At 60.7% G+C, this 22,704-nt stretch overlaps 2 protein-coding genes across 7 annotated transcripts in view; one reads left to right on the top strand and one right to left on the bottom strand.

Annotated features, from left to right (window-relative positions):
- JAK3 (Janus kinase 3) overlaps window positions 1-10,211 on the top strand; it is a 34,967-nt gene extending 24,756 nt beyond the window's left edge. For 3 of the 5 annotated variants that reach the window (XM_088147343.1, XM_088147341.1, XM_088147342.1), the window contains exons 16-24: window positions 396-547; window positions 883-1,033; window positions 1,457-1,581; window positions 2,291-2,480; window positions 2,917-3,041; window positions 5,582-5,754; window positions 6,012-6,129; window positions 7,960-8,070; window positions 8,955-10,211. In XM_088147343.1, coding sequence (XP_088003469.1) covers window positions 396-547; window positions 883-1,033; window positions 1,457-1,581; window positions 2,291-2,480; window positions 2,917-3,041; window positions 5,582-5,754; window positions 6,012-6,129; window positions 7,960-8,070; window positions 8,955-9,071 — 1,262 coding nt within the window. In that variant the 3' untranslated portion in view covers window positions 9,072-10,211. Of the gene's footprint in view, window positions 1-395; window positions 548-882; window positions 1,034-1,456; window positions 1,582-2,290; window positions 2,481-2,916; window positions 3,042-3,224; window positions 3,996-5,581; window positions 5,755-6,011; window positions 6,130-7,959; window positions 8,071-8,954 lie in introns of those variants that run through there. The other 2 variants (XM_088147344.1, XM_088147345.1) reach the window with 2 other exon arrangements.
- Window positions 10,212-10,540: 329 nt separating this feature from the next.
- Window positions 10,541-20,899, bottom strand: B3GNT3 (UDP-GlcNAc:betaGal beta-1,3-N-acetylglucosaminyltransferase 3). 2 transcript variants are annotated; one of them, XM_088147369.1, is made up of 2 exons: window positions 20,470-20,899; window positions 10,541-13,999 (listed from the first exon to the last, which is right to left on the bottom strand). In XM_088147369.1, the coding sequence occupies exon 2, from the start codon at window positions 13,991-13,993 to the stop codon at window positions 12,857-12,859; it is 1,137 nt and encodes a 378-aa protein (XP_088003495.1). In that variant the 5' UTR covers window positions 13,994-13,999; window positions 20,470-20,899; the 3' UTR covers window positions 10,541-12,856. The 2 variants fall into 2 exon arrangements, with proteins under 2 accessions (XP_088003495.1, XP_025027949.1); XM_025172181.2 differs by lacking the exon at window positions 20,470-20,899 and adding an exon at window positions 18,146-20,439.
- Window positions 20,900-22,704: the final 1,805 nt, after the last annotated feature.

Genomic DNA, 22,704 nt, shown 5'->3' with positions numbered 1-22,704 from the left:
TGGCCATAAGTTAAGATCAGCCCGGCCCCCAAACCACGTCAAGGGCAGCCCGCAGCCTCGTCTGACTCGCCCTGCCAGAGCACCCACGTGCACCCAAGGGGCTTTGTCATACCCGCCGCCTGCTTTCCCGCTCCCCCTGGGACCCCGTCTCCTGGGCAAAGGCCACAGCTGGGTTCACTGCTTTATTTTTGATGGTTGTTTCACCATTACTGGTTTCACGGTACTGTTCTTGCAAGCTGCCCAGACTTGTTTAAAATGGGTGGCCATGTACACCTTTTAAATAAATAATAACTACATCCCGGCCACGGGGGCACCCCTCCTCCATGCACACCCACGTGCAAGCGCCCCCTCCTTCGCCTCCATGCAACTCCCACCTGCCCCTCTCTTCATCGCAGGAGTGACGGACCGAATTCCCTGGGTGGCCCCCGAGTGCGTGGAGGACCCCAAGAAGCTGGCTGTGGAGTCTGACCGGTGGGGCTTTGGTGCGACCTTATGGGAGATCTTCAACGGTGGACACATGCCCGTCTGGGGGATGGGGCCCCAAGCAGTAAGCTTTCCGGCAGCCCCAAGGGGCTGGGAGGTGGGAGGGGGTGCTCTTGCCACGCTCACCCACCCACCCACCCAGACTCAGGCTGCAGCTCGGCTGGTTCCCCTTCCTAAACAGATCAGCCTGGGGGCCCCGAGCGAAGACGCTGGTCGTGGCTGTGCCCGCTCTGGCCGGTCCCACTTTGTCCTGACCAGTAAGAATACTGTGCAGGGTCAGCTCCCGGCTTTATCGCGAGCCTTTAACAGAAACTCCAGCGGGCGAAAGCGGCCACGGGAGCAACCTCTGGAGCCGGCCCTGCCGGCCCAGCCCCCCATGTCCCCCCCATCTGTTCGCAGAAGCTCCGATTCTACCAGGAGCGCCGCCAGCTGCCCACCCTCAAGTGGACGGAGCTGGCCGGCCTGGTGGCCCAGTGCATGGACTACTGCCCCCCTCAGCGCCCTCCCTTCCGTGCCATCATCCGTGACCTCAACAGCTTCATCACTTCCGGTAAGCCCACCCCCAGCGGCCAGATGCTGAGGTGGGGAGGGAGCAGGGCCTCGCTGGACAAGGTCTGGGGCCAGAGCCCTCCCTGGAGACTGGCTTTAGAGATAGACTGCCCCCGAGCCCGGAAGCCCTGTTCTGCCACCTCGGGCGATTGACCAGGGAGAAGCTCGCTCTAGCTGCCATCTCCACAACTTGCTTCAGTCCAGCATCCAAGACCACATCCCACTTGATGCTGAAATTCAGGGGTAGACTGCTTCTGAACCAGAAGCTCTCTTCCTCCCAGTTGGGCCCAAAGCCACCAATGGCTTGCAAGGCCAAGGAGCTGCCTCGCTCCCCCCACCACTGGTCCCAGGTCCCAGAGCTGCTGCCCCACCCCCATCTTGGGGGTGTCTGAAAGGTGGCCCTTTCCCCCCTCTTCTCTTTCAGATTACGAGCTCCTGACGGATCTCCCGGCCAGCAGCAGCTTCGGGGGAGGCAGGGATGACCTTGTGGGCCAGGATCCCACCGTCTTTGAGGACCGGCACCTCAAATACATCTCCGTGCTAGGCAAGGTATGGGTGGGCTGGAGAACTGTTTGGGGCGTCACGGGAGGGAGCACCAGGTCCCCCAGCCGCGCAGCCGCAGGCACCTCCCGGAGGAAAGACACTGCTCGGAGACTCTGCCAGGGGCGGGAAGAGGCGGCCCGAGGCGGCGGTCCCTCCTGCAGACCTCGCAAAGCTTCTGCTTGACCAGAGGGCCATTAGAGCAAATCAAGAGGCGGGCCAGGTAAAGGAGCAGCAGGGCAAGAAGGGGTTCGCGCAGCCCCGGCCCAGAGAGGCTGGGACGGGAGGCAGCGGCATCTCTCCGCCCGGTGCTGGAGCTTCCAGGAGCCACCTGGCGCCTTCCAGAATGGGGGTCTTTGAGCGCAGCCCCCCAAAGCCAGCTGGGGGTAGCTGTGCCCATTTTGCAGAGCAGCTGACAGGGGGGAGGGACCACCCCGCCCTCTGCCCAGGCAGAGACCAAGAAGAGCCGCGAGTCCTGGGGCTGAGGGGAGAGCCTGCCCCCTGGAACCCAGAGATCTGGATATCCCCCCCCAATATTCCAAAAGGGGGGCTTTCCCGGGCCTTGGGATCGGAGGCGGGGGTCTTCAGTTGTTTTCTCGTGGGCTATGGGTGCTTTTTTAGGACAGACATTCCTCTTTTTAAACTGTAAACCGCCGAGAGCAGCGAGGAATCAGGCAGCCTCAAAATTCCTCCTCCTCCTCCTCCTCCTCCTCCACAGGGGAATTTTGGGAGCGTGGAGCTGTGCCGATACGACCCCCTGGGGGACAGCACGGGGGAACTGGTGGCAGTGAAGCAGCTGCAGCAGACCTCGCCCGAGCAGCAGCAGAACTTCGAGCACGAGATCGCCATCCTGCGCTCCCTGACCCACGACTTCATCGTCGCCTACCGTGGCGTGGCCTACAGCCGGGGTGAGCGGGGGGCTGGCTGTGGGCCCCCTTTGCCCCTCCCCGCCCAGCTGCTGTCCCCCTTGCTTGCTGGAGGGATCAGGCTGGGGATCCGTTGGACGAGCGCCCGGTTTCCAAGAAGGTGTTGGGGGGTCCAGGGAGCATCAGGCGCAGAGCAAGAGGGCAGAACCGGCCCTCAGGGCCAAACGGGGCCTCTTTGCATGGGGCGGACAGTCAGGCGGTGGGAAGGGCCCCCACCCCCTTTGGGCCATGCTGGGAGGCCTTGGACTGCAGGGCGCAGGACCACCCGGCCGCCCTCCCTGGAGGCCCCGGGCCCTTGGATCTTGGCAGCCCCACTACTCTTCCCAGCTTGCACGTCTCCCACGGTTGGCTCCTGGGGGTGGGGGTCCCTCCGCCCCCCCCCCGCAGTTAATCCCGCACTTGCTCTGCCCCGGCCCAGGTCGGAACAGCCTCCGGCTGGTCATGGAATACTTGCCCAGCGGCTGCCTGCGGGGCTACCTGCAGAAGAACCAGGAGCGGCTGGACCTCAGGAAGCTGTTGCTCTACGCCTGGCAGGTGTGCAAGGTGAGTTGCGCTTGCCTGTTTGTGCACAGCCTTGCCCCAGCAAGGGCAAATCAGGCACGCTGCGGCCCCTCCCCAAAGGCAGGGCGCGCCCACGTGGCCCTTTGGAGAGTGGGCGCAACCGCCTAGGCAGGCCGGGGGCGTTTGTTAAACGGATGTTTCCTCACGAGGCTCCTTGGTTCCCAGGGACGGGAGGCGTGCTCCGTGTGTGTTCGTCAGCACCTCTGCACCTCCGCTGCTAGGGGAGAACTTCCCAGCATCCCTGCATCTCTTTAAGGGGGCAGATCTTGGCCCCGGAGGTTCTTCTTTGCCCTGAAATACGATCTAGGTTACTGCGACGTGGACCGGCTCTTTCTGGTCCTGGTTTTGGTGGCTCCTGGCCATCTTCCGAGTGGCTCCCCTTCATGGACCCAAACGGGGCTGTCCTGCCTCTCCTCCACCTTCCTTCTCCTGAAGACACATCCCCAGGTCCTTCACCGTCCTCGGAGGGCATCTCCTCGGGTCCCGAATCATCTTTGCTCCCTCCTCTGAACCAGCTCTGAGGGGCTCACAGTTGAACCGCGGGGCTCATGCCTGGCCTGAAGTATAGTACAGAGTGGAGGGGAACGGTCTCCCCGCGTCTCAGGTGTGGCCCAGAACGCCCGAGCCCTGCCCAGAGCTGTCGTGTGCCGTGGCTGCCACCCTAACCTAATGCCTCCAGGGAGCACCGTCAGCCCACCGGCTCTGCGCCCGGTACAGTCCCATCCAAACCGCCCCTGAACTGCTCCCCGATGAGCAAGTCAGATGGAGTCGCACCCAAGCTTTGCTGAAATCAAGGGGGTCATCTCCCGGCATCCCCCTCGCGCACTAGAACAGTCGCCCTGTCAGGGAAGGGCCGGGTCTGTCTCACAGGACTGGCAAAGCTGTCCTGGCTCTTAGCTGTCATGGCCTCATCTGCAAAATATTGGCAACGGCCCGTTTCGTTGGCTGCTCTGATATCTTTCCACAATTCCTGGGTCCTCTTTGTTTCCTTTCTTGCGGGGGGGGGGGGACCACCTTTGCTCTCCTCCAGTCCTCTGGCCTCGGGATGCCTCAAAGATAAATGTCAGCCTTCCTTAGAAAATCTACACTTTCTAGGGGGCATTTCACCTGGCCAAGCCTTCTTTGGGTCTGTAGCTGGATTTGTCTCCTGTTGAGGACCTTTGCAGACTCGGGGGATTGCATGATGCAGCTACACTCCTGTGAGGATCCCTGCCCTTTGCTCCTCCCTTGAAGTTGTGTTGGGGGTCTCCCTTCTGATCGTGAGAGAGAGAGAGAGAGAGAGGGGAAGAAAGGCCCTTCTGTCCATTTCCTCCCCTCCCCCTTCCGTGGGGGTGGAGAGGGTTCCCTTTGTAGAATCGGAAGGGGTCCCTGAGACCGCCCAGAGAGATGGCTCTCCAGCCCTTCCCTGGACACCTCCAGGGAAGAGGGCCCCACTCCCTCTTGGGGTCAGGGGTTCCATGCAAAATTGCTCTTCCTCCTGGCATTCAGCTGGGCCCTTCCTGTGGATGGCTCCAGGACCCGGTGTCCTGCACTCTGGAAGGAGAGAGATCAGGGCTGGACCTTCTCCCGGGGGACTGACAGCTGAAGATGGGCCTTCTGCCCTCGCCCACAGCTTTCTGTCCCCCAGGCTGAAGATCCCCACTTCCTGCAGCCTCTCTGTGGGAGACCCCTCCAGTCCCTGGCCCTCCTCTCTGCCCTTCTTGGACTCTCTTCCAGCCTGTCCCGACCCCTCTCCAAACGTGCTGCCCAGACCTGGACAAAGGACTCGGGGGCGGGGGAGAGGGGTCAGTCTGCCCGAGAGAGAGTCAAGTGGAATTATCCAGTTTCCAGTGGAAACCGTGGCTCTGTAGATGCAGCCTACAATTCCCTTCGCAGGCCAGCATACACTTTGCTATTGCAAGAACGCTTTTAAAGTCATATTGCCAGGCTGCTACTGCAAAGGGCAGCAAGCACCAAGCCAACCTAGGATTATCTGAGAAAGTTAAGCAGGGTCCTGTCTGGTTAGTCCTTGCGCAGAGGCTACAGGGAAATACCAGGGCTGTAGGCAAGACGGGGAGGCAGTAGAAAAGCAAACCGACCTGGGATCACCTCAGCCTTTTCTATCAAGCCAGACCTCCCCCATCCTCCACGTGTGCCTTTGATTTCTTTTCTCAGAATTTTACATTTGTTTCTATTATTTTCAGTCCGTTTCTCTAACTGGCCAAGACAGTTTGGAATACCTTAATTTAGGTTTGGCCCAGGCGCGCTCTGCAGCACTGCCAAGCCATTTGCTTGGACTCCTGAGGCAGAGGGTCTCTTTAGCCAACAGTGAAGCGACTCCCCCTCCTCCTTTCCCTGGCTCCGGGACCTTTTGAACAGGATCCGTACTCCAGCCCATCACTGACTCGGTTAGCCCACAATCCTGCAAGGGGAGAGGTGCCGGGGGTCTCTCCAGGAAGGTCCCCCTTCCCCGAGGCCGAGGGAGAAGCGCGCGCATGGACCTGAGAAGGAGGGCCCTTGTCACCCACCCTTTCTTCTCCCAGGGCATGGATTACCTTGGTTCTCGGCGCTACATCCACAGAGATCTGGCCACCCGGAACATCTTGGTGGAAAATGAAAACCGGGTCAAGATTGGCGACTTTGGCCTGGCCAAAATCCTGCCCCAGGGCAAGGAGTATTACGTGGTGCGGGAGCCTGGACAGAGCCCCATCTTCTGGTAGGCGGGAGGGCAGCGGCCATGACGGAAGGGCCCCGGGCTTAGGGCCGGCTTGGCTCTCCACCGGCAACCAAGCAGAGGGGCCGACTGGGAGGGGGTTGGAGAGCTGGGGGAGGGTGTGGCTGTAGCAAAGCGGGGAGCAGCCCTCTCGAACAGGAGGTCAAAGAGCGCCCTGTGAAGCCACGGCAGAGCCGTCGATGGGGAAGCGAGCGCATGAGATCCACGGGCTGCTCCGCTTGGGCTCTTCCCCCGGACAGGTATGCCCCCGAATCCCTGGCCGACAGCGTCTTCTCCCAAGAGTCGGACGTCTGGAGCTTCGGCGTCGTCCTCTACGAGCTTTTCACCTACGGCAGCACGAGCCACAGCCCCTCGGAGGTGAGGGGGCCCTCCCAGAACGTATTTATGAGTATTAGGAATCACCCCAGTCGGGAGACCAGCGACTCCATGGGCCCGAGGCTGCCCAACTGCCATGCTGCAGAAAGACCCACGTAAAATCAAAATCGAATAACTGCTCCCAGGCAGCCCCCCCCCCATGATCGTGGAACAGCCAGACAGGAGCAGCTTCCCAAAAGCTGGGCGCCAGGCCTTGGGAGGTGCGGCGTTCCCAGGGTGGGGCAGGCACCAAGGATGTATGTGGGTGGCCCCCTTCAGCTCCCATGGGGGGCCCTTTGCAAGCCTTCCCTGCCAGGACCCCGGGAGAGGGCCAAGGCTGAGCAGGAGAAACCGTCTTGCGGGTCCCCAGGACCGATCTAGGGGCCAGCATTTCGACTACGCCAGGAGTGGGGAGAGGGCTGCGTCGGGCTTCTTGGTTAAATCTGCCCCACTGGGTCGCAGACTGGCCTCAAGCGCTTCGAGCCGACTGAAGCTTCAGAGTCGGATTCAGAGGCAGCCCAAGGAGTGTGTGTTGCAGTAGTCTACCTGCAGGGTGACGAAGACATGGGCCACTGTGGTCAGGGCTTCCCAGTCCAGGGATGTCTGCAGCTGGCCCACAGCTGCAGCTGAGAAAGGCTTCCCTGGTCTTGGCCGCTGCTGCCGCCTCTTCCCAGGGCTCAGCAGGAGGACCCCCAAATCACTGACCCGCACTTTTGAGGAGCTGTGCCCTCTCCAGCCCCCCCCCAGCTCTGGGACCGCCACACAATCTCCAGCTACAGGTGACTCATGCAGAGTTGCGTCCCCTGGGGGGAAGACCCTTCACTGCGCACACTGGATTCAACACCCCCCGCCTGATCGTTCCTCCCCACGCACACCAACTGGAAGTGCCCTCTTGGGAAGGAGCAGACCCCTGTCCCACCCCAGCTGCTGCAGGTGGCCCCACAGGATACCACGGGCAGGGGGTCTAACAGGATGGGCACCCTCCCTCCCGGTCCCCGAACAGGAGACCCTGCTGTTTCCACTCAGCCCAGACCTGCGACCCAACAGAAGGGGGTCTGGGAAAGTCCCTTCCCCAGGACCTCTGCAACTGAAGCCCTGCCTAAGGGAGGTTGGGGGTGGGCTGGCAGTTGTCTAGGGTGGCCTCTACCTCCTGCACCCACCCATCTGCATCAGCCGGGGGGCGGACAGGATCTCAAGCCCATGCCCCGGAGGGCCCGGTCCACCGCCTCGGCCTCCGCGAGCTCAATTGAAGCCCCAGGGCCTCCCAGGAAGCCACCTGGTTGTCTCCACAGGACAAGCAAGGGTTAGGGTTGCCAACGCCCTGAGACGCAACTGCAGTCCAGTGGGTGCCCTGGGGGGCCCAGTTCAACCCCATTTGCGGGGGACTCCTACTCAATCCAGGGATGGAGGGAGCATTCGGGAAGGAGGAGAGTGATTTTGCTCGGCTGGAGGTGGTTTGCCTGGGTGGCCCCTGGCGGGGGCGAAGAGGCAGCAGCTGCCCTCCCCCCTCGGACAGCCCTGCGGGTCGCCCAGAGGGTGCTGGCGGGAGGCAGCAGGATCCAGGCCACTCAGGGCGCACAAGCTGGCCATCTGGCCGCATCCTGCTGTGCACCCCGCTTGACCCTCAGGTCTCCATCCCCACAGCCCACGCCCTGGAAGAAGCGCGGCCGCTCAGTGAAGTGGCCCAGTGGCCCCTTTCAGGCCCCCCTTCGTGTCCCGCAGGCAGGGGCTGATCTGTCCAGGGTCTCCATCTCCTTGTGAGGGCGAACTTGTGCCCACCAGCCCCATCCCGCCCCCAATGAGACTGCATTCTCCCACCTTTCACCCCCCCAGGAATTTCTCCGCATGATGGGTCACAGCAAACCTGCCCTGATCGTGTGTCACCTCTTGGAGCTGCTGAAGGAGCAGAAACGCCTCCCGCCTCCCCCCGGCTGCCCCCCAGAGGTGAGTTGGGGGGCCTTCCTCAGACATCAGCGCAGTGCTTCTAGCTTAAGGGTGCTGGTGGGGGAGGAATTCAGGATGCCAACAGAGGCGGATACGTTACCCTCGGGGTTCCCTGAGCTCGGCTGTTTTCTTGCAAACATTTCGTTACCCGGCCAGGTAACGTCTTCAGTGCTAGAAGGGAGTGGGGTTTGCTCTCCATTTATATACAGTGTCTCTGTGTGTGCGTGTGCGTGGGTTCTCTGGTAGTTCCTTGATTGGGGTACTGTTTACTGCTTGATTGTGTCCCTGGTGACCCATCCAGCTGTGCAGTTTATTGGAGGTTTGCATCTGACGCTGGTGGGCAGGGCGTGCTGTTATAGGATCACCAGACACACAATCAAGCAGTAAACAATACCCCAATCAAGGAACTACCAGAGGAAAAAAACCACACACACACACACACACACACACACACCGACACTGGCAGGGCACGCCACTGTATATAAACGGAGAGCAAACTCTGCTCCCTTCTAGCACTGAAGATGTTACCTAGCCAGGTAACGAAAAGCATGCGAGAAAACCACCAAGCTCAGAGAGCCCCAAGGACGCCACAATTCAGGTGCCCCCCGTAGGCCTTCTCCCCACAGGAATACTCTTTCTACCTCCTGCTCTGGCCTTCAGATGCGGGGCAGTGCCACCCTGACCCATGGTGCCAACTAACAGTTCACTGAAGCTTGCAGAAACACCCCTGGCATCACAGGCTTGGAGTTACGGGTGGGAGACTGCGCCATCCAGGGAGGGGCTGTTTAGCCAGCTTAACTGTTTGTTTGGGGAGATAAAAGCTGAGGCGCCATCCAAGGGGTACGGTGCCCCCAGCCGCCTCACTGGCCCCCCTCCCCCTCCAGATTCTGGCTGTGATGCAGGCCTGCTGGTCCTTCCTGCCAAGCCAGCGACCCCGATTCTGCACCCTGACCACCCAGGTTGAGGCCCTGCGGCACAGCCACTGCAAGTCCCGAGGCTAGGGGAGGACGCAGCTGAACGCCGGCGCCAGGCCCTCCCTCCACCTTGCGCGCTCCAAAGACATTTCTTCCCGTGGACCCCGAGGCCTGCGCGACCGCCTTGCTCCGCCGGGGCAGCGTCTTCAGGGTCTCTGCAGCTGGGCGGCCTGGACTTCCAGCCTTCCCTGGCTCCCCAGCCCCGCGGGCACCTGAGCTCAGCGTCTTCCCTCCCGCTGGTGACGTTCAGAGAGAAGAACCCTCGCCTGGCAGCAGCCGTGTGCCTCTGCTGTGAATCACCCACCTGCACCAGAGCCTTCTGGCCTACGACTCCTGCCCTTTAGCGCATGGCAGAGGGGCCGGGAAGGGTCTCCCAACCTCTCGGGCAGCTTCTGGTGACCAAAACCTGGCCTTGAAAGAGGACGGTGCTTCGCAGCTCTGCAAACAGCTCTCTTTCACTCCTCTCTGCTGCTGCACAAATCTGCCCCCCATCCCCAGCTCCTCCTGGCACGGCCGGCTGCCAGGGCCTCGGAGAGACCAGGCTTCACCGGGTGGCGCCTCTCCCCCCCAGGAGCCACCCTGAAAAGCCAGCCACTGCAGCGCCAGGGAGGCAGAGCCTGCCTGGATTCTCTCTGCCCACTCAGGCTCAGAGGGGCACAGCTCCCCCACTGAACCCTGGAGGAACCTTCTCCTGGGGGCACCCATTTGGACAGCTGAAATTCTGCCCCCCAGCTTTCTCTTCCCAGAAGTGGGTACGCAAGGGGCGGGGAGGAGCCAGCCTGACCGGAGGACGACGCGGGGAAGGAAGGAAGCTCCAGTCGGCACGTCCTCACGTGTGCTGCTTCGCCTCCTGCGATGGGCACACCTCCCCGCTTCATTTCCTGCTCAGGCATCTTCTGCGGGACTGAGTCAGGCTCCCTGGCCGACAATTCCTGGGGAGGGACCACCGTGGCTCTCCGCCAGTCCTCTGCCCCCCCGCCCCGGACTCCTCAGAGATAATTGAGAGGGATCCTGACGGCGCTTTACCCAGTTCCTTCAGCATTCACGGTGTGTTTCCCCCAGGCTGGAGGCTGGGCGGCCCTCAGCTTAGCCACAAGTCCCTTTATTGTCCACGCCCTTCCCTGTTTATACACGCACTGCAAACCAATAAACGCTGGCGAGACCCGATTTCCTGGAACGGTGATTTCCGAATGGAGCTCCCCGCCTTTGGCCTGCACCTCTTTCCTGCCCCAGCCGGTCCTTCACTGGGCGCAGGAGCTGTCCAGGCAGACCTGCCCGCCTGCCCGGCTCCCTTCCGGCAACAAAGCCACGGCCTCGAGGAGGCTGCCCTCGACTGCGGCGGCCCAGAGGACATCTTTGCACACGCCTCGGGGAAGGGGCGCCTCAGAACGCCTTAATAATCATTAACTACCCTAGAACAGTACATAGAACATCAAACAATAAAATGTACCAGGTACATTAAGAGTACATAGTACGTGAAACAATAAAAGGAGTAGTCTAAGTAAATAAAGGCTGTTGGTGGCTGACACGCTGGGGACGGACGTCCAGCTCTCCTAAAGAGAATCGACGTCAGCGCCAGGGAGGCTGTTAGAGAGCTGGGGGACTCCGCAAGGGCACAGGACAGCCTCGGGGTCCGGGGCGAACGGGGCCCGCTTGTTGCCACCAAGCCCCAAGCCCTTTGCGCCACCAGCACCTTGAGCTGTGGCCGGAAACCAGCTGGTTTAGTCGCGCAACTCTTGGACAGCCCGAGGAACTGTGCAGCGTGAAGGAGACGGCCTCAGAACAAAGCCAGGAAAATGCCCCAAACGTCCAAGCGGCTTTCAGAACGAGCGACCGCCGAAAACAGGCCCGGCTCCGGGCACCCTCGTACGGGGCAGGCCTGCTTAGCAGACGACGCAGGGGTGGCCGCGCGGAGCCAGGAAGGCACCTGCTGCTTAGCCCCTCCTGTGAGCTCAGCCCTGAGATCTTGTGGCCAAGTGTCCAGTCAGAAGGCCAAAGGGACGGAGGCCGCCTTCGAATGCCCCCTTGCCAATAAGACACAGCTTTAGTAACTCAAGGCATTTTTATTTGTTCATGAATCCCAAAAAGAGGGGCGCGCGAGCAGTTTCCCACTTGAGGGTCAGAAATCCAGGCCAAGAGCCCCCTGCACCAGGGCAGAAATCCAGCCCCCACCGGCCAGGTTGGCCGAGGGGTGCGACGGCAGGGCCTGGCCTTGCTTTGGGGAAGGGGCCACGCGCAGCACTGCCCAGTGGGACCTACTCCCCTGGAGCCCCCTGGCAGAGGGCATCCCGCGGCCCCACCCATTTGGGGCAGCGATGAAAAGGCTTGAGGTGCTGTTTCCACCAGCAGGCGGGTCAGCAAACAACCTGCCATTGTGGCTCAGCCTCCCTGGGCAAAAACGGGGGCCTAGAAGGACCGCCCCCTACCTCCCTGCAGAAGGCAAGAGGGACGGGGGGAGAGGGAGAGTAGGGCAGAAGTGGGGGGAGAGGATCTGTGGGGACTCTGCTTGGCAGAGGAAGTGCCCCTGCGGCTGGGCCTCACAGCTCCCTGGGTGCCAGGGGCACTTTGCCACCCCTCCGCCCGGAGCTCCCGGGCCATCCAAGCCAGGGACTGCCCACCCTCCCCCGGCTCCTCTTCTTGCCCTCTTGGCCTTCCCTGGCACCTGGAAGCACCTTCCCTTGTTCTCCCAAGGGTGAGGGAGGGGCTCACCTGAGCTGCCCCCCAGCCAGAAAGACAAGCACTGGAGGCACCATTCTGGCACCTGAGAGACTGGGGGGCAGAGGAGGGGAAAGCCCCACAGCCAGGCCGGGCCAGTGACATCTTGGGCTGCTCACCTTGGCTTTGTCCCACGTGCCCGAAACTTGGTTCCTCACCCAAAGAGGAAGTAAAGCCAAGGCCATAATCCGCTGGAGGAACAGCAAGTGCCTTGGCACCGTAATCAGTCCGCCTAGTTCTGGTGCTCACCCCGCCCCCCTCCCCCCCGTTTACACCTGGTCTTTTGTGAAGTTGGCCTCGGGGCAGATGCTGCCCCTCCTGGAGCAGAGCAGGTGGACCCCCCCCCATAGGAACACTGGCCATGAAAGGAAAGCCAGTCGGGGGTGGGGGGGAGGGTGTTGGTCTCTTTAAGATCTTTTTTAAGGCCCTGCCGGCGAGGCGGCAGCCTGACAGTTGCATCATTTGGGCTCTGCGTGAAAAGCCTCAGAACCCGACACACCTGGTGTCTCAAAACACACACGCACGAGTCCAGTCCGAGCAAATGGGGGGGGAGGCGAGGGAGCCCCACTTCTCTCATCAGCACCAGCAGGAGGGCCGACTGGAGCGACCTCCGAGGGCCTGGCACAAAACCCAGAGTCCTGGCCCCCCAGGCCAGCAAGGACGGCGTTCAGCCTTTCGAGAGCACTCTCCGAGGGGATGCTCAGAAACTGTGCCAAATGGGAGGAGGATTTGAGGACCAGGAAGCAGCCATCAGGAGGCGGCGGCGTCCCTGATCCTGCGCCCAGCATGGGGAGAGGCACGCGGCTGAGTAGCGAGGCATTGCTGCCCCAGTTCCCAAGAGAGCGCCAGCCCCAGGTCTGATGCCCGTGCCTGCAAAGCCTCTCTCGCATTCTGCGTGGAGGAAGCCTGTGGCCACAAGGGACGGGGGAGAGCGGAGGGCAGTCTGTGAAACCCAAACCGCTGGGCCAGAACGCATGCCGGGGGCTCCCTGTGGCAGTCCCTCCAGCTGATCATGTTCTTGACCCTTCCGGACCCAGGCGGGCTTCCTTCCGCAATGGGCAGAGCTGCCCTGCCCTCCCCTTAAATCCCACGATTCCTCACAAGCTCTGATAAATCTCGACCTTCTTCCCACACACCAAGTCCGGCTGGTGGATGGCTTGCCACATCACCAGCATCTCGTACGGCACAAATCGGTGGACCAGGAGGAGCTCCTTGTAATAACAGGGATCAAAGGACTCCAGTGTGGAAGAGGGCACCCTCACGCCCACCGTCCGGATGCCCATATGGGAGGCGGGGGCCAGCCCCGCTTTCTGCAAGCACATGCCCAGGTAGACGTCATCAATGGGAAACAGCTCAATGTCAAGGGATTTCTGGTAGATGGTGCGGGAAGTGTAGCCGGACATCAGCAGGCCGCCACCGCCGCAATAAGGCGGGTAGGACTTGGAGGCGGTGACTTGCTCGGGCACATAATACTTGCTCCACTTCTCGCGGATGGGGCCCACGTTGGTGATGAGCTGGCCCACAAAAAGGTGCTGATCCCCTGCGCCGGGAACACCGAGCAGGTATTGGACAATGTTATCGGTGTTGGCAAAGACGTCGTCGTCCCCGTTGAAGACGAAGCGGACCCCTGGGCAGCGGGTCTCCATCCAGGCGTGGAAAAGCACCTGCTTGAGGGTGAGGTTGAAGAAGCTGTCCACAAAGTGCCACTGCAGGACGTCCCCGTGCTCCTTGTTCTCGAGCCGGAGCAGCTGGCTGAGCTTGTGCCCCTCCCGGGCATCAGCCGCCACGCCAGTCAGGAAGACGCGCCGGATGTGGACCCCGGCAAACATCCGCTCTTGGCCCCACGTTTTGCGGATGATCTCGCGCCGTTCGTAGTTGCCTGGGGAGGACTTGATGGCAAGGAGCAGAAAAACCTCGAAGGAGGTTTCGGGGCTGCCGCACTTCTCTGCGACGTTGAGAAGCAGCGGGAACTCCTTACAGTGCTTGTAACGCAAAAAATCCTTGATGTGGCCGGGCAGCTGCGCAAAGCCGGAGATGTTGGCCACGGAGGCGTTCTCCCGGCACTCGGGAAGCGGATCGGGGGCTCTGGGAGCCACGGTTGTGGGTGGCACGGGGGTCGCTCTCCCTCTGGAGATGGGGCTGCTCTTGTTGGGTTGGAGAAGGAACAGAACGCAGGTGAATCCAATCAGACCGAGCGCGACCGCTTCCGCTTTGTGGCACCAGCGGCGTGGCATTTTGACCTGCAAAAGAAGCAGAGGAATGCGGACGAACTTGAACTCACTGCCACGCCAGCTTCTCTGGTATCGCATCACGCCGGCTCTGAGTGTCAGACTGCCTGGCAGTTACGAGAGTAAAAATATCTATGAGAGCTCACATATGTCAATTCGGGTGTCTTTAAGCTGCTAACACCCCAAACTGTAATTGCCTCCACAATGAAAAAGGCACCCAGGGCTCGTGGAAGCTGACGCGCTGCTTCACCCTCGGGGCAGAGAAAGGGGCCGTTCTCGAGGGAGCCCGAGCGAGAGCCGGACCAGGAGCGCCTCCTCCCTCGCCGGGGGGCCACCCCTTCCCACCCGCACGCAAACAGGTCGTAGCAGCCCAAGAAAGGAAGGGCGTGATCCGCCACAGCGGGGTTTCTTCTCCTTCGGAGGGACTCATCTTTGGCAGCACAAACCCAGCAACAGGTTCTCTGCAGCAGTTCTGCCCTCCGTTCTCCAAAGATATTCTGTGGCAGGGAAGAAGGGCAGAAGCAGCGTGGGGAGAGGCTGGCAGAGGGGCGGAGTGGGGACAGCCGACTCCCCGGAGCTTAGAGACCTCTAACCAGTACCGTGGGGATGGGCCAGCCTTGGGGACCTAGAGGCACCGCCGAGAGAGAGCGGTTGGCAGCCAACCCCTAAAAACAATCGGAAGGCACCCACATCACATGGAAAACACGCCGAATTCATCTCCTGTTAAGAGCGAAAGAAACATACACAACAGTACTTAAGAATCTTGATCACTGGTTTGCTATAAGGAGCGTTCCAACTCTTTTTTCCCACGTTCTTGCAAAAAACGAATATCCAAACCGTCTATAAAAAGTACTATAGACTCAGAATCATCCCAAACACATTTCAGTGCTGAAAGCAAAGCATTATGCTGCTAATTAGATGCTGCTAATGCGCCTGGACCAAACTATAAAAGCAAAAGATGTTTTAACAGAATACGTTGCCATTGTGCGGGATTCATTTTGCAATAACTCAAAGGATTGAAATAGTTTATTGCCAATTAGCTGATCTAATTAGATTGGGGCTATTCCAAAATATCGAAGGGTCATTGCAACAAAGTTCTCACTGGGCTCATAATTAGTTTTGGACCTGATCTCCTGGACTGCAAGCCAGACCATGTGCCCCACGATAAGGAAGTCAGGAAAGTGACAGCCCCCCCTGGCCCCGGCCTATCCCACGGCGACGGCTGTGCTGGAGAAGGCCCGGGCTCACGTCAATGCAGTCCCCAGTCAACAGTAAACTCATACAGACAGAATGGTGGGCACACAACATCTGCCAAAGCAGCTAAGAGGATTAGCACATCACAATCCGGTCCCAATGGGCTGGATCTGTCCACATTGGAGGGGCCACTGTGTTAAATTCAGACACCCCAGATTTCCACAGAAGCATCGTTTGCAACACCTCCATTCTTACCTTACGCATCAATTAGGGCCTTAAATGCATAGGAATTAATGGCTTCCCTCTGCACTGGAGGGTTGAGGATGAAATTTATCAACGCAAGACAGGAGAAAAGGAGGCAGGCATTTGACCGAGTCTTTTGAAAACAAAACAGGGTTCACAGAGGAAGTGGTCATCAAAGCAGAAGAGAGAGCAGCAGTGCAGAACTACAGCTGCGGAAGCAGCCGAGGGGAGAAAAGGGCGCTCAAAGCATCGAAAAGGGCTTTTGGGGAACGGCCAGGCCAGAAGACGAAGAACCGACACGCAGGCTGCTGAGGGAAGAAGGCAGAGCAGCGACAAAGGGGAGGCAGAAATGCCCACCCCCCCTCGCCTCTCCCCCCCAACAGACGTGCCCCCCCCAAGCAACAGGGAAGAGCAGAATCCCAGGCAGGAGGGCAGCTGGGGGCCGGCAGAAACGGGACCGGGACCGGCTCTGCGCTTGGCACGAGCTGCACCCGAACCTGCGCCTAAGTTCTGGGAACTAAGAAGAATGCGGAGGAAGGGGCCCGGGCGGCGGGCAGCTGGACTGGGTGACCCCCGGGACACCTCCCGAGCCTTACTTCCGTGGTGCTAAATTAGAGGCCTGGAGAAGGGCAGGAGGGGGGAGGTGAAAGGCGCTGGGGGCCTTTCGCCTTGAGCAAAGGTGACCAAGGGGGACGTGCCAGCGAAGCCCTCCCTATCCCTACAAGGGCTTCGCATCAGGCAGGGCAACACCCGGTTTCTCTCCTTCCAGAGGGAAGGACGCAACGTGTGGATTGAAGGGAGGGGGGACCTCAGTGGAACGCTAGGAAAAAGACTCAGGGGTACCCATGACCCAGAGGGGTCGAGGCCCCCTTCCCAGGAGGGGTTCAAGGGGAGACTTGAATTCTCCAGGATTCTATGATGCCAGGACTCTGGGTCTAGAATGAGTGACCTGAAACAATGGGGGGGGGTAGAGGGGAAAGATGAAGATCCAAGAAGATCTGAGTCTTGGTTTCAATTGGGCAACAGGATCAAGGGCAGGAGGTTGAGTGCGGGGCTCCTCAGAGAAGGAGCAGCCCACTCCCCCAGCTGTCAAAGAGGCCCAGTACAATAGGAGGAGGAAGAGCAGCCGGCAACAGGAAGCGGGGGTGGCAAGGAGGAAGGCCGGAGAGTTTGAGAGCAGGCGCAAGACGCGGGCCACTTCAACCCCTAGGATGTGCGGCATTTCCAAGCACCCTCAGCACTGCCAGTGATGGTTTAAGAACTGTAAATCTCTGGCGTAAGTGCCCTCAGGTTACCTGGGCAAATACTGTGGTTGGTCTGTGCGTCACCGTATAGCTGGGGGGAGTCCCCCCCGCCCCGCCTTTGCAAGCCTCACCCTCTGTTTCCATCATTAATAGAATATTTTCTCCCTTCTAGGAGAAACGAAGGTGCACGTAATCACAGTGGAAGATCAGGTCTGGCAAGACAGGGAAATGGGGCAATGGAATCCTTCAGCCCCGCAAGGCAAGGCGGAGCCGAGGGGCCTTTTCAGCCTGGAGGCCACGTCCCCCACAGCCCTCCCCTGCTGGGTAATTTCCAGGCCCCGCTCTGACGGCAGCCGTGCCCCTCGCTCCGGTGTCTCCCTGCGCATAGCCCTCGGGCACGCGACAAGTGTTCCCAAGGGGGGCATTTGCGATGCACATGGGTGCCAAAAATCCATCTGCTGGGGGGCCAGGGGGCTTCCTCGGGCCGTTGGTGGGCCACTGGAAGAACAGGCTGATGGGCCAGACGGGCCAGGGGTCCCACCCAGCAGGGCCCGGCTTCTTACATTAAGTTCCTATTTTAAAGTGAAACCATCAATATCTGGGGGGTGGGGAAGAGAAAGAGAGAGAGAGTTATGGTTCATGGGGTCACGAAGAGTCGGACACGACTTAACGACTAAACAACAACAACGTGATCCTGTGCACACACCCCCCATCCAGGAAGCAGATTCCAACTGAACATTAAATAAAAATGAACAGCGAGCGAGGGCCATGATGGGCTCCCTTTTGCTGATGTGCTCAAGCAGAGCCTTGGTTTCCCACGCAGGGCAGGGGGTGGACTCCATGGCCGCGGGAGCCCCCCGACTGCAGGATCCCGATAGGCGGAGGTGCCTCAGATCCTCCACCTACAAGCCTCACTGTTGTGGCAACTGTCTCGGTGTCCCCAAAGCACGGCAGGTGTGCCAGGCGCCTCCAGAGGATTTCTCGTTATCGGCTGCCTCCCTGCCTTCGCAGCCTCCGATTACAGGACCCCCCAGCTCCCCCCACCCCGAAAAGAGCAACAGCCCCTGAACCGGGCAGCCCCCCGCAGCCGGAGAAGAGCTGGCGGAGGCAGCGCTGCCCCTAGTCCCCGCGCCGGCTGCCTGGCCGGGCCCACAGGGTGGAAGGTGGGGCTGGGCCAAGGGCCGCTGACCCTTTGTCCCTCTGTCGCTCACACAGGAGCAGGCGGCAAGAAGGCGCTGGGAGCTTCCTGCTTTGGAGACTTTCTGGAGCTGTTCCATTTTTGCGGGAGGGGTGGGGTTAGGAAGCCCCCCCGAGCTTCATGCTGCTGCCTCGGAGCTGATCTCCCAAGAGCCTCGAGGCGTTCAAAATGTTAATCCCAGACCGGGTGGGGGTGCCTCGGGAATGCAAGGGTGTGCTCCCAACTGAAGGGGGGATACAACCAAAGCAGGCCCGTTCCTGTGGCAGCAAAGAGACCAACCTGTTCCGCCCAGGCCACTCTCCTGTTTGTTTTTCCCCCAGAGGCGGAGGAGCAGTTCTTGCCTCCCTTCCCCAGGGCAAGCAGCTTCGCCCACTTCTCGACTCAAATAAGCAAAGCAGAAGTCGAGTCGCTCTGCAGGAGCTGCTGAGAACCCGAGCTCTGCCAAGGAGTTACAGGGGCTTTTGGGTGCGCCTCCCCAAAAGGGAGTGGCAGTTCTTAAAGCGTGGGAGCGCACGCTCGTCCTCGTCTTTTGCGCGCCCTCGCCCCTCGTTCGTTCTGTGGGTGGGGGAATCTGGAGGTCGGCGGAGCAGAGCACTCGCAGGCCAGAAAACAAATGTGGTAGAACAGAGTTCAACCTAAAGCTGTTTATTGTAAAGTCGAAGCACGCAACTTCACACGTATGCCCTGCATGGTTAATGGCTTTGCTGTGCTTCCTTTATTTTTCTCAGCCCGAGTGCTACATTTTGGCAGAAAGGCATGCAAAGCATATAAACAAACCCACTTCCTAAGAACACTTTCAGAAACATCTTTCCAAAAACAATATTTAGCAAAGTAACAGAATGGGAGGTTAGTCACCAGTAAAGAGGGAGCACACCTTGGGCCATTTTCCCAAGGTGCCCCCCTTTCTGCTGCCAAAGCGGGCATTGCCATCTGGGCAAGTGCTGATTGCCGGAGGTCACCCGCAGACGTCCTCGGGGGCTCTGGGGAAGAAACCCTCGCAATGATCAAAATAGCCCTCCTAGCGGGAGTCTTTTTTACAGCCACAATCAGGTGCAAGCCACTGCTGGGCATTACAAATTTAGGATCTGAGCCTATCTTACGGCAGCAGAGCGGGGCTTGGAGGGAGATCTCCCTCGCACAGTGGAGACGCAGGAAACTGAGGAGGTTGCAAAATACTGATAGTGGGGAAGCCCAGGGCCTCAGCAGCCTGCTGGCGCTTCACTCTTTTCCCTGCAAAATACGAAATTACGCGAAGCAGTGGAAAGACGACTCCCACAGAAGGTACTGCAAACCACTGGATCTAGCTTTTCTTAGTAGGCCTGTTAAGACTGTTAACGTGCACGACAAAGTTTTCCTCTGGAACAAAACTGTCCCACTCCAAACATCCCATCAGAGCATTTCAGTTGTTCTATTTCCTTAGAGAACAGAACTGGAAGTATTTTGACTGTTTCACTATTCATTGGGCCTTAAGACAAGCCTTTCCAAACCCATTTTTTCCAAGGTCAAAAGAGCGGATGGGGTACTAATCTATGCTGAATACTACCTTCTGCCCAACCTACAGAAAAATTGGCCAAAGGGATCGTCCACTCCAGATCCCTCATCTCAGCAGGCAGACTGTGGCCCTCTCTGGGCCCTCAGTTCCTCAGAGGCGAGCCAGCAACTCAGGAGTGGGAAAGAGGCTGTTCCTGTCCAGCCCCAGTGCTGGGGTGGGGGTGGGGGTCTACTGCCAGGGAGACAGCCGGTCTCCCCCTGCCCGCACGTGGTGGACGCTGGGGCCTCCCAAATGTTGGGCTTCAAATCGCGTAAACCCCAGGCAGCACGTCCAGTAATCAGAGACGATGGGGGCTGGAATTAAAACAAACTCGGCGGAGGAGGGGGTGATAACTGCCTGCTTCCATAAAGTCCGTCCCCATATTCACAGGGCAGGCCAGCTTCTGTCAAGGGCTCCATTCAGTCCATACTTGGCACTAACAAACGGGAGCTATAGAAATGTGCCGTATAAATAAATAAAATAGAAACAAGCCACAAACTGCTACAGCATCTCCACGCGCAGCGGAGCAGCCGGGACTCCGGGCCGCAGCCCCACCTTTGGGGGCATCGTGGGCCGCCCCCCCCTCCGCCTGCCCCAAGGGAAGCGCGGCTGCGGCCAGCAGGTCCGCCCCCGCTCCAGCCGCGACTCGTGGCGGGCGAATGCGGAGCTCCCGCCGAGCCACGGCCTCGTTTCCGGCGCTCGGGAGCGGGGCGCGGAGGGGTCCGCCCGGGGTCGCCTCCTCAGCCTGCTGACCCGGCCGGCCGCCCCGCCAACGGGCCGGCCGCCGCAGGGAGAGCGACCCGCCCGCCCCTCCCCGCCTCTTCCAGGGCCCCGCTCGGCCCCAGGCTCGGCAGCCCGCGCCGCCTTCCCTCGCGCTCTGCCGCCAGCCGCGGTCCCCACCGGCCCCGCCCCGCCCCGGCGAGAACCGCGCCTCGCCCGCCGCCGCCTCGAGCCAGGCGGACCCCCGAGGGGAGAGCGCCCGGCCGCGAACCGCCGCTCCGGGTGGCCTTTCGGACGGGCGCGCCTCCTGCGCCCCGCGGTCCGGGCTGACGGGCTGCAGCGCCCGCCTTACCTGAGGCTCTCCGCTGCCCGGCGCCGCGCCCGCAGCTCTCCGCCACCAGCACCTGCCCGGCGGCGCCCGCCCAGCTCTCCGCACCTGGTACGCGAGGGGCGGGGCCGGGCGGGGCCGGGGCGGGGGCTCAGGCCGGCTTCCCGCTGGGGTGGCTCCGCCCCGCTGGGGCGGCCGCCGTCGCCCCCGTCCTCGGGGCCGCGTCGGCAGCGCCGTCGGGGGAGCGTGGGAAGGACGGCGGGGCAGGGAGGGCGGGGTCAGGCTCCGCGGGCGCCCGGCTTCGGGAAGAGGAAGCCGCTGGGCGGGGGCCTGGGCGGGGGCCGGGGCGGGGAGCCGCTCTGGCTCCGCGCTTGGGGACCGCGGCGCCTCGGAAGGGGCCCGCAGCAGGGAGGGGTCCCGTTGCTCCCTCTCCTTCCAGGCGGGAGCAGGCAGCGAGAGAGGGGAGCCTTCTTCGGGGCGCGGGGCGCTGGAAGGGCCTTCCTCCGGGTCAGCGCCGGCCGCCTTTCGCTAGCAAGCCGTCCGCGGCAGCTCCTGCGGAGCCTGGACCTAGCGGGGCCCCACGGAGCCTCCTCGAGCGGCAGGCCCGGAAAATGGCGGCGGGGAGTGGCAGCCGCAGGCTTGAACCGCGCTTGTGCGGATTTGGCCCCTTGACTTGACCTGGGCTTGACGAGCGTCCCAACGCACCCTCAGCTCCAGCAGCCCCCGAGGGTGGAGCCGTTTTCTGGCCGCCACCGCTCCTGGCAGTGAATCACCCCTGAGCCACCAGGCAGCCACGCCAACCAGACTTTCCTGTTGGACTTCCTGAGACCTGCCAAAGATGTCCTCTCTTGCTCCCAGGGAGTCTTCCTGGGCTGTGCCCCAGAATCCAGAGGTGCATCTAAGGAGAGGGCAGCCCGGACCCATGGCAGCCAAGCAGGAGCCCCAGAGATCTAGCCTCAGGCCTGGCTCCAAGCTCTGTCCACCTTTTTCAGGGCCCGTGGGCAAGCGATGGGGAGGTGGTGATGCCCATGAAGGAGCAGCGTCCTGAGGACTGGAGGAAGCCTCCGCCTCCTCCTCCCACCCCTGGGCAGTCCTGTAAGCCCTTCAGGGGTGGGCAGCATCCTGTCACCTCCGCCGTGGCTGTATGGTCACCTCGGTTTTGATTCTGGGTTCCTGGTTGCATTATTGTGGTCGGGCACTTGCCATGTGGGTAATGTAACCTGAACAAAGGGTTCTGTCACCTTTGCCCGCAGGGCAAGACACTCTGAGTGACTTTGGCTGGGGAGAGCATCGAGTGTCCAGCCAAGAAAAGACCACGGTGCCCCAAAAGCTGGAGAAGTTTCTGCAAGGCTGCAGGTCCGGGTGCCCAAAGCATTGGAGGGAGAGAAACTCTGGGGGACGGAGGTAGCCGCTGGGACCTCACCTGAACGGAAGCAGGCAGCCTGCGTGGTGGACCAGCGGCTTTGCAAGCCCCCGGGGGGAGGGAGGTACCCACCAACCACATCTGGCTATTAGTGGGGGAAGCAGGCACAGAATTTGGGGGGGTGCTGTGACCATCAAAAATGAAGTTAGGAAAGGTGGTGGGTGTGCCCTCTTGCCAAGGATTTTGAAAATCATCAGCCCGCCTCCCCAGCTGACCTTCACCATCTTCTAGCTCCAAAAAGCCGCTTTGCAGAAAGGTCCTGGGCGGGGCTGGGCAGGGCTTTTGCTTCCTGCTGCATAAATAGAAAGAAAGAGAGAAAGAGAAAGCAAGCAAGCCCAGACCGCCTCCCCAGTTGTAAGTGCAGGCAGGCTGCCAAGCCCCCGAATTGTGATCGTGACCGTGAGGGCACTGCAACGGCTGTAACTTCAGCCACAGTCATAAGTCACTTTGCTCAGTGTGTTCGTAATTTCAAACTGTCGCTGAATGAATGGTCATTAAGTGAGGAGTACCTGTACTGACAAAAGCCCCCTCCGGATTTAGCCTTTTGCTCTGACACCAGGCTCCCCTGCGTGGGAAATCTAACCTCAGCCTGAGTGCCGAGGGAGGGAGTCAGATCCGGTTCCGTGGAAGGAGGCGCTGGGGGCACCCTTGCAGAGTCCCACGAGACGTTGCCAGAGGTGGGGGGGCAGGCAGAGCCCTCCAAAGCGGTCAAGGAAAGGAAGGGGGGAACCAAGCCAGAGAAAGACACACAGACGAAGGAGTCCGTAGAAACCGCCCGGAAGGGAGCTAAAGGATCTTTGGGGTATGTTAGCAAAAGAAAGCCAAAGTGAGGAGAA

Source organism: Python bivittatus, unplaced genomic scaffold (assembly GCF_059951505.1).
Source record: "Python bivittatus isolate LINGU-HERP-01145 unplaced genomic scaffold, Pbiv_v1 ctg000500_np1212, whole genome shotgun sequence".
NCBI classification, from domain to species: Eukaryota; Metazoa; Chordata; class Lepidosauria; order Squamata; family Pythonidae; genus Python; species Python bivittatus.
The sequence above is the reverse complement of the archived record's forward strand: the minus strand, read 5'-3'. Positions and strand labels throughout refer to the sequence as shown.